This window comes from Sycon ciliatum, chromosome 1 (assembly GCF_964019385.1).
Source record: "Sycon ciliatum chromosome 1, ocSycCili1.1, whole genome shotgun sequence".
In the NCBI taxonomy this organism is placed as follows: domain Eukaryota; kingdom Metazoa; phylum Porifera; class Calcarea; order Leucosolenida; family Sycettidae; genus Sycon; species Sycon ciliatum.
In genome coordinates, this window is record NC_088643.1 from 64,640,382 (window position 1) to 64,650,322 (window position 9,941).

The following is a 9,941-nucleotide window of genomic DNA, read 5'->3' on the forward strand; positions in this document are numbered from 1 at the left end:
ACTAATGCTGGTTATACATCAAGCATGTACATGTACATGCAACGGGAGCTAGGATCTTCCTACCAGATGCCACTTGAAAATGTTGAAAGTTTTGAAAAACATTGAAAATGTGATAATCATCATACCTGACAACCATATCTATTTGGCCGGTGCCGTCCCGATACCGAGGATGGTAATAGGCATCCAAAACTGGCATTAGTCGCATGCCGCCTCACAGCTACATTTGTGTACATTCTCATACCTAGGTGTGTCATTGTTCCGATCTCAGATTTGCAACGGTTGGTAGGTAGGAATCAACATGCTACCGCACACTGATTGATAGTTGTTGTCTGGTTGTGCTTTCCCAGGCAAGCTACGAGTGTGATGCGGGCTTCAGTCTTGCAGGGCGATCTGATATCCCATGCATTCTGGTTGGTATCTCACCGGAATGGCTATACCCACCGCCAGAATGCAATGGTAGGTAACAAATGTATACAAGCTGGGTGAATCAGATTCCGCCGTGTGAGAGAGATCCTTCACTGTTTAGTTTGATGAAGACGCCGTGTCTGCTCCAGAGCCGGGTCAGCCGGGTCAGCAACCCAGCTGGGGGTACTTGGACCCATTTGGAAAAAGAACACCGGGTCACTTGTGAGGGTCACCTGCGACCCGGTTGGGATTACTTGAAGCACATATCAACCATGGAGTCCTAAAATGTTTACCACTCCCTAATGCAGTACCTGCACTTGAACGCACCCGGCTCTGACCCGGTTGCAAGAGTTGTGCTAGGTGCACGCGCACCCGGTTGGTTTGAAATCCTAGAGCAGACACCGAGAAGGTGTATGAGTTGAGTCGGATGCTGCCGAAAAGCAGCTACCTGATCATTGTTGATACCGACACCGTAGTAAGACTGTTAACCTGCATTGCATTCAACTCAGGCACAAAGCTGGCTTGCTGGAAGCGAGAGACTGAACTTTCACAGTAGAAACCCTTTCCTGCGCATGCAGATATCAATCATTTGCTTACCTCCCTACCCTCTTGTTGTATTAGGACATACCATAACTATCGGCAAAGGTATCTTGTTGAGCGCATCCATTCCTCCCAAAAGATAAATCTGCAAGATGCCTCAAGATGTCGATAACTATGCACTACTGCCATGTCCTTGTGATGTGGGCTGGACGTGATGTGCGTGTTTGTCTGTCTGTGTGTGTGTGTGTGTGTGTGTGTTACAGACATAAACGAGTGTGAACCTAATCCTTGCCTCAACGGAGGACAGTGTCAAGATCTAGTCAATGACTTTGTGTGTCGCTGTCCACCTGGCTACACAGGAAAGAACTGTGGAACTGGTAATGACTAGCATAACATGTCATGTGACTGTTGTCATGGACACAGCTAACGAATTGCTATATAGAGAATGAAGCATTTTAATATCATTTATTAGTTATTTCCTGAACCTAAACCTTCCTCCAAGTTTCTTTCGAGGCCGAAACATCATGATTACATCTGTAGTCTCACACAATAGAGAGGCTCCGGGGAACGATGTTCCGTACTGAAATCCATAGAGGCACTAGAGGTGTCCTTCGTACGATTTTCCAGCACAGAGAATCCGTGTGGACTGGCTTTCGTACGAACTATATTTCGTATGGAGATGTTGCGTCATCAAGTGCAGAAAGATTTTTCGCGCATAATTTTGATACGAGAAACATAGATTTCCCACGGGAAGATTTGATTTTGGTACAAATTTCAAATAAAAATGGCATATTAAAGGGGAAGTTAAGGCAAAAATTAAAATTTCACCAGTTGTAGTCTTCGGGGTGCTGAGTCGAATGGTCTTGGTCCGAGGAAGCTGAGACGCTTCCTTCCTACTTGAATCCCAATCGAACTCGCGCACTTCCACCGAAACTGGGTGACTGCGCCCTACTAGATGGGGATTTGTATGCAAAATGTCACTAAAAGCGCCATTTCGTTCTTATAAAAGCACGGATGACCGCGATTGGCCCATATGTTGTAGTCTTTTGGACGCTGAGTCGACTGGTTTTGGTCCGAAAAGGCTGCGAAGCAGCGTTCCTCCTTTATTCCCAATCGAACATGGTCGAACAAGTGGTCACGTGCTGCTGCGTACACCAGTCAGCTGGTCACCGTGCCTGCAGGGTACAACTTACTAGCCTGTTTGACCTTTTTTGGGTGCAGTCCTGTCACTCGAGTTGAACTCGAGTTGAACCTTGGTGTGAAAGTTGTCGCCTGCTGGCGTGGTGACCAGGTGATTTGGGCACCCAGGAGCACGTGACCGCTTCTTCAACCATGTTTGATTGGGAATAAAGGAGGAACGCTGCATCGCAGCCTTTTCGGACCAAAACCAGTCGACTCAGCGTCCAAAAGACTACAACATATGGGCCAATCGCGGTCATCCGTGCTTTTACAAGAACGAAATGGCGCTTTTAGTGACATTTTGCATACAAATCCCCATCTAGTAGGGCGCAGTCACCCAGTTTCGGTGGAAGTGCGCGAGTTCGATTGGGATTCAAGTAGGAAGGAAGCGTCTCAGCTTCCTCGGACCAAGACCATTCGACTCAGCACCCCGAAGACTACAACTGGTGAAATTTTAATTTTTGCCTTAACTTCCCCTTTAAAAGTGGCTTGTGAGGCATTACTTTAGGGGCCGTTCGGGGTTACCGATTGTTTTTACAAAACGAAATGTTTTAGTATTTTTCAGCCCCCACCCACCCACCCACCTTCTCTGCAGGTAAAAAAATTCCAATAAAATTTTCATGTCAATTTTCGACACCCAGAAGTAACTGGGCATTCTACAGCTGCATTCAATAATTATTTTCAAAACGAAACTCCATCAAACCCACCCACCGCCAAACGAAAACTTTTCATTTTGAAAATATTATTGGTAACCTTGGACGGCCCCTTACAGGAGGTCCTACCCTATTATGATTGTTTATGGTCGGGCCTGTGTCGCATATTTGTATTGCTTTATGTGTCCTCCTCCTGGCCCGATCCGACTCAGTGGCAAGGACGCAAACCTCAGTGAATGCTGACTCACCAAGCGGCAGTACCTCGCTGCCATAGTGAAGTTGGTAGTGCTCGCCAAGGGCTTTTCCAGACGTCTTGTTGCATGAGTTATCATTGTGTTCCTTGATTCCGCGTTGCCACACTACAGCTAGTCGCTCCAACATATCGGTACTTGTCGGAACATGTGCATGTCAGACGATACGCCATGTTGAGTATTGTGCACTCTGCCTCGCTTGACTGGCATGCAACGCATGCAGCTTTAGGCCTTTCCTCGTCTCCTTGGCGCAGCAGCGCCTCACAGCGCCTCACGGCAGCGAGGTTTGGTGAGGCTGGACTTGGTGACGCTGTTGGAAAGCCTTGCATTCTTGTAGATTATCTGCGCATTTAGGTTTAGAAGGCGGTGGACCTTGTGGTGGATAGCATCAGTTTTGAATGGGAACTTCAATGTGGTTCGATAGTCCTTGTTTTGTTTAGCCGGTTGTCTGGCTCGTTCATGAGCAGTTGCGATAACCTTGTCAGGAAAGTTGTTGAATTTCAAAGTCTAAATAACATTTTGCTCGCTTCGCTGGCGGGCTGCAGGATCAGAGTAAAGCAGGCCGCCCGGAGGAACTCCGACAACGCAATGGCGAGTTTTTGCTGTTGCGGAAAGCACGAGTTGAAATCTGAGACCAGACCACTGTGGCAAGCTTTGTGGAACAGCTCAAATGAGATTGCGCCCCCGGAGGAGACATGAATAGTTGTGTCCATAAAGTCAACCGACCCAGTTTCCTCCGAAGATTGATATATGCTTCAACTTGATGCTCGCATTGACGGTATTGAAGAATGCAATAAGTTGGCGGAGAAGAGCAGCCCCCAGTGTCCACAGTATAATGATGTCATCAATATAGCGCTTGTAGAGTACCGGGGCACCAGGTGCGTTATGCAACAGCGAGTCCAAGGTCATGCATGCAGATAATCGCAAATGGGGGACCGGGTTGTTACCCATGGCGATGCCTAATGCTGCTGCAGGACTCTAGCGACTGCCTCCACCCCTTAAGCGATAGGGATACTTGGGTAGAACGCAACCACATCCATTGTGACGATGATGGTCCCCGCTGGGGCTTGGAGGTCAGGATTCAGTTGCCGGATATCCTCCAGTGCTTTCATCATGTTTTTCAGATGTGCTGGGACATATCTCAGTCACTGGTTGAGTATGCGCTAAAGGACAATAGAAATATTGGTCACCGGGCTATCAACAGCTGACCCAACTGGTCAAAGTGGTACTGTGGCCTTGTGGTCTTTAGGCAGGCAATACATCTCCGGAAACCTGTTGTCAGCGAGGAGTATGGCTTGGTACAGGTCCTTCTCTAGTGTACCTGCACAGACGCGTTGAAGGATGATGCGAGTTTCCTTCTTCCAATCATCGATGGTGACATTGACTGGTGTGAATTTTGTCTCATCCGACGGGATGGTCTCGGCCTTATCAATGTATGTTGCCGTCTTCATCGACACAAACTTATTGCTCTAGTCGGACCTCTTGACAATCACGGAACCATCGTCGCGGAGTTCTGTAACCCGCTCCCGGTTTGCTCGAGACATGCTAGGCTGAGGGGCTGGCGCTGTTCGGTAGATATTCATGACCTCGAGCTTGAAACTGGGCAAACCGAATTCTTCTTCCTTGGACAGCTTGGAATTCGGTTTGGCCAGTTTCAAGAGGAAGGTCATGAATATCTATCAGGAAGAACTGTGGAACTGGTAATAACTCTCATGTCATGTGACTGTTGTCATGTAGACAGCTAATGATTTGCTGTATAGGGCATGAAGCATACTAGTATATTTTTTGTTGTTTCTTTCCTGTAACTGAATGCTGATTGGCACCTTTCTTTTGAGGCCAAAATATCAGTAGCAGGGGCGTTGCACACGGTACGGTCACTACGGTATTGACCGTAACACTATTTGCCCAAAGTACCCCGTGAATCAATAAAATGCAAGGATTTGGACTCTAAATTTCCAAAATGTTCGGCTCAGCCACCCCTGACCCACGAGTAAATTGTACTTCAGATGGCTGACCGTACCACACTAAATTACCTTCCGACACCCCTGAGTAGGTAAACCTCCCTAGTTCCTTGCTAATCTTTTGATGGACGTACGTGTGTGTGTGTGTGTGTGTATGTGTGTGTGTGTGTGTCTGTGTCTGTGTGTCTGTGTCTGTGTCTGTGTCTGTGTGTGTGTGTGTGTGTGTGTGTGTGTGTGTGTTTGTTACAGACATAAACGAGTGTGAACCTAATCCTTGCCTCAACGGAGGACAGTGTCAAGATCTAGTCAATGACTTTGTGTGTCGCTGTCCACCTGGCTACACAGGAAAGAACTGTGAAACTGGTAATGACTAGCATAACATGTCATGTGACTGTTGTCATGGACACAGCTAACGAATTGCTATATAGAGAATGAAGCATTTTAATATCATTTATTAGTTATTTCCTGTACCTAAACCTTCCTCGAAGTTTCTTTCGAGGCCGAAACATCATGATTACATCTGTAGTCTCACACAATAGAGAGGCCCCGGGGTACGATTTTCCGTACTGAAATCCATAGAGGCACTAGAGGTGTCCTTCGCACGATTTTCCAGGACAGAGAATCCGTGTGGACTGGCTTTCGTACGAACTATATATCGTATGGAGATTTTGCGTCATCAAGTGCTGAAAGATTTTTCGCGCATAATTTTGATACGAGAAACATAGATTTCCCACGGGAAGATTTGATCTTGGTACAAATTTCAAATAAAAATGGCATATTAAAAGTGGCTTGTGAGGCATTACTTTAGGGGCCGTTCGGGGTTACCGATTGTTTTTACAAAACGAAATGTTTTAGTATTTTTCAGCCCCCACCCACCCACCCACCTTCTCTGCAGGTAAAAAAATTCCAATAAAATTTTCATGTCAATTTTCGACACCCAGAAGTAACTGGGCATTCTACAGCTGGATTTAATAATTATTTTCAAAACGAAACTCCATCAAACCCACCCACCGCCAAACGAAAACTTTTCGTTTTGAAAATATTATTGGTAACCTTGGACGGCCCCTTACAGGAGGTCCTACCCTATTGTGATTGTTTATGGTCGGGCCTGTGTCGCATATTTGTATTGCTTTATGTATCCTCCTCCTGGCCCGATCCGACTCAGTGGCAAGGACGCAAACCTCAGTGAATGCTGACTCACCAAGCGGCAGTACCTCGCTGCCATAGTGAAGTTGGTAGTGCTCGCCAAGGGCTTTTCCAGACGTCTTGTTGCATGAGTTATCATTGTGTTCCTTGATTCCGCGTTGCCACACTACGGCTAGTCGCTCCAACATATCGGTACTTGTCGGAACATGTGCATGTCAGACGATACGCCATGTTGAGTATTGTGCACTCTGCCTCGCTTGACTGGCATGCAATGCATGCAGCTTTAGGCCTTTCCTCGTCTCCTTGGCGCAGCAGGAATCACCCACTTACGGCAGCGAGGTTTGGTGAGGCTGGACTTGGTGACGCTGTTGGAAAGCCTTGCATTCTTGTAGATTATCTGCGCATTTAGGTTTAGAAGGCGGTGGACCTTGTGGTGGATAGCATCAGTTTTGAATGGGAACTTCAATGTGGTTCGATAAGTCCTTGTTTTGTTTAGCCGGTTGTCTGGCTCGTTCATGAGCAGTTGCGATAACCTTGTCAGGAAAGTTGTTGAATTTCAAAGTCTAAATAACATTTTGCTCACTTCGCTGGCGGGCTGCAGGATCAGAGGAAAGCAGGCCGCCCGGAGGAACTCCGACAACGCAATGGCGAGTTTTTGCTGTTGCGGAAAGCACGAGTTGAAATCTGAGACCAGACCACTGTGGCAAGCTTTGTGGAACAACTCAAATGAGATTGCGCCCCCGGAGGAGACATGAATAGTCGAGTCCATAAAGTCAACCGACTCAGTTTCCTCCGAAGATTGATATATGCTTCAACTTGATGCTCGCATTGACGGTATTGAAGAATGCAATAAGTTGGCGGAGAAGAGCAGCCCCCAGTGTCCACAGTATAATGATGTCATCAATATAGCGCTTGTAGAGTACCGGGGCACCAGGTGCGTTAGGCAACAGCGAGTCCAAGGTCATGCATGCAGATAATCGCAAATGGGGGACCGGGTTGTTACCCATGGCGATGCCTAGTGCTGCTGCAGGACTCTAGCGACTGCCTCCACCCCTTAAGCGATAGGGATACTTGGGTAGAACGCAACCACATCCATTGTGACGATGATGGTCCCCGCTGGGGCTTGGAGGTCAGGATTCAGTTGCCGGATATCCTCCAGTGCTTTCATCATGTTTTTCAGATGTGCTGGGACATATCTCAGTCACTGGTTGAGTATGCGCTAAAGGACAATAGTATAATAATATTGGTCACCGGGCTATCAACAGCTGACCCAATTGGTCAAAGTGGTACTGTGGCCTTGTGGTCTTTAGGCAGGCCATACATCTCCGGAAACCTGTTGTCAGCGGGGAGTATGGCTTGGTACAGGTCCTTCTCTAGTGTACCTGCACAGACGCGTTGAAGGATGATGCGAGTTTCCTTCTCCCAATCATCGATGGTGACATTGACGGGTGTGAATTTTGTCTCATCCGACAGGATGGTCTCGGCCTTATCAAGGTATGTTGCCGTCTTCATCGACACAACCTTATTGCTCTAGTCGGACCTCTTGACGATCACGGAACCATCGTCGCGGAGTTCTGTAACCCGCTCCCGGTTTGCTCGAGACATGCTAGGCTAAGGGTCTGGCGCTGTTCGGTAGATATTCATGACCTCGAGCTTGAAACTGGGCAAACCGAATTCTTCTTCCTTGGACAGCTTGGAATTCGGTTTGGCCAGTTTCAAGAGTGAGGTCATGAATATCTATCAGGAAAGAACTGTGGAACTGGTAATAACTCTCATGTCATGTGACTGTTGCCATGTAGACAGCTAATGATTTGCTGTATAGAGCATGAAGCATACTGTATAAGCAGAAAATTCCGTCGGTCAATAATTTCGTCCAACTCTAAAGAATGGGAGTTCGTCCGGTTGTAAATTTCGTCCATGGATCAACAGAGTGTATTGAAAAGCTGAAGAAATCAATATTCGTCAGGCATTAATTTAGTCCAAAAGCTCCTTGGACGAAAAAGACGAAATTAAATTCCAGACGAATATTTCTGCTTGTACAGTATATTTTTTGTTGTTTCTTTCCTGTAACTGAATCCTGATTGGCACCTTTCTTTTTGAGGCCAAAGCATCAGTAGCAGGGGCGTTGCACACGGTACGGTCACTACGGTATTGACCGTAACACTATTTGCCCAAAGTACCCCGTGAATCAAAAAAATGCAAGGATTTATAAGGATTTGGACTCTAAATTTCCAAAATGTTCGGCTCAGCCACCCCTGACCCACGAGTAAATTGTACTTCAGATGGCTGACCGTACCACACTAAATTACCTTCCGACACCCCTGAGTAGGTAAACCTCCCTAGTTCCATGCTAATCTTTTGATGGACGTACGTGTGTGTGTGTATGTGTGTGTGCGTGTGTGTGTGTGTCTGTGTGTGTGTGTGTGTGTCTGTGTGTGTGTGTGTTACAGACATAAACGAGTGTGAACCTAATCCTTGCCTCAACGGGGGACAGTGTCAAGATCTAGTCAATGACTTTGCGTGTCGCTGTCCACCTGGCTACACAGGAAAGAACTGTGAAACTGGTAATGACTATCATAGCATGTCATGTGACTGTTGCCTTGCACACAGCTAATGAATTGCTGTATAGAGCATGAAGCATTTATTTTCCGTAGTTTCTTTCCTGTACCTGAATCCTCATTGTCACGTTTCTATTGAGGCCGAAACATCAGTAGGTAAACCTCCCTAGTTTCATGCTAATCTTTTGATGGACGTATATGTGTGTGTGTGTGTGTGTGTGTGTGTGTGTGTGTGTGTGTGTGTGTGTGTGTGTGTGTGTGCATGCGGTTGTGTGCGTGTGTGTGCGCGCGCGTGTGTGTGCGCGCGCGTGTGTGTGTGTGTGAGTGTGTGTGTGTGTCCCATATGGTGCAGTGGTATGTGCAGCGATTTCCAATCGATAGGTTGCGGGTTCGATTCCCGACGATTATGGTCACACACGTCTTTCTTCTCTTTCTCAGACTCTTCCTGACTTTTCTTTCATTCTCCTGGGTGGTTACCAACAGCCAGTGCATGCCGGAGTATGTGGTGTGATGGTGTGTGCGGGGAAAAAGTGAAAAGACCAAAAAAAGGTATTCACTGGCCAGAAAAAGTCACTTCAAATAGCTGTATGGTGTAGACCAGGCTGAATAGTGACGGTCAATTCTTCAGCCTTGCAAGCTGTTGAATGGTACGCTTTCCAACGGCCAAAGAGAGTTGGAAAGCTTGTGTCTTTGTGGGTAACCTGAACATTTGGGCTCATGCAAAATCGCACCGATTTTGGGATTTGTATTTTGGAGTTCTATGACATTTTGGGTCTAACATGATCATGGAAGAGTGCTCTTTCGACGAGAACAGGGCTTCAACTTTACTTCGCCATTGCCGAGCCACCGTGCTCACAGCAGAGACTTCTGTGTGTGTTATTGTTGTGAAGTGGACCACAAAGACGGTGCAATCCCAGCACAAGTTGCTATGGCTTCTGCCATAGCATTGCTATCATCGCCTCCGGCGATGGGCGTCAAAAGGTCAAAAGGTGTGTGTGTGTGGGTGCATGCGGTTGTGTGTGTGTGTGTGTGTGTGTGTGTGTGTATGTGTGTGTGTGCGTGTGTGTGTGTGTGTGTGTGTGTGCGTGTGTGTGTGTATGTGTGTGTTACAGACATAAACGAGTGTGCGCCTAATCCTTGCCTCAACGGAGGACAGTGTCAAGATCTAGTCAATGACTTTGTGTGTCGCTGTCCACCTGGCTACACAGGAAAGAACTGTGAAACTGGTAATGACTAGCATAGCATGTC

At 47.0% G+C, this 9,941-nt stretch overlaps 1 protein-coding gene across 1 annotated transcript in view; it reads left to right on the forward strand.

The window, feature by feature from the left end:
- Positions 1 to 9,941, forward strand: part of LOC135806435 (fibropellin-1-like) — a 41,092-nt gene that overhangs the window by 24,668 nt on the left and 6,483 nt on the right. Inside the window, exons 15-19 of the mRNA XM_065320618.1 lie at positions 348 to 456; positions 1,209 to 1,322; positions 5,239 to 5,352; positions 8,586 to 8,699; positions 9,806 to 9,919. Of these exons, the coding sequence (XP_065176690.1) occupies positions 348 to 456; positions 1,209 to 1,322; positions 5,239 to 5,352; positions 8,586 to 8,699; positions 9,806 to 9,919 (565 nt within the window). The remainder of the gene's footprint in view (positions 1 to 347; positions 457 to 1,208; positions 1,323 to 5,238; positions 5,353 to 8,585; positions 8,700 to 9,805; positions 9,920 to 9,941) is intronic.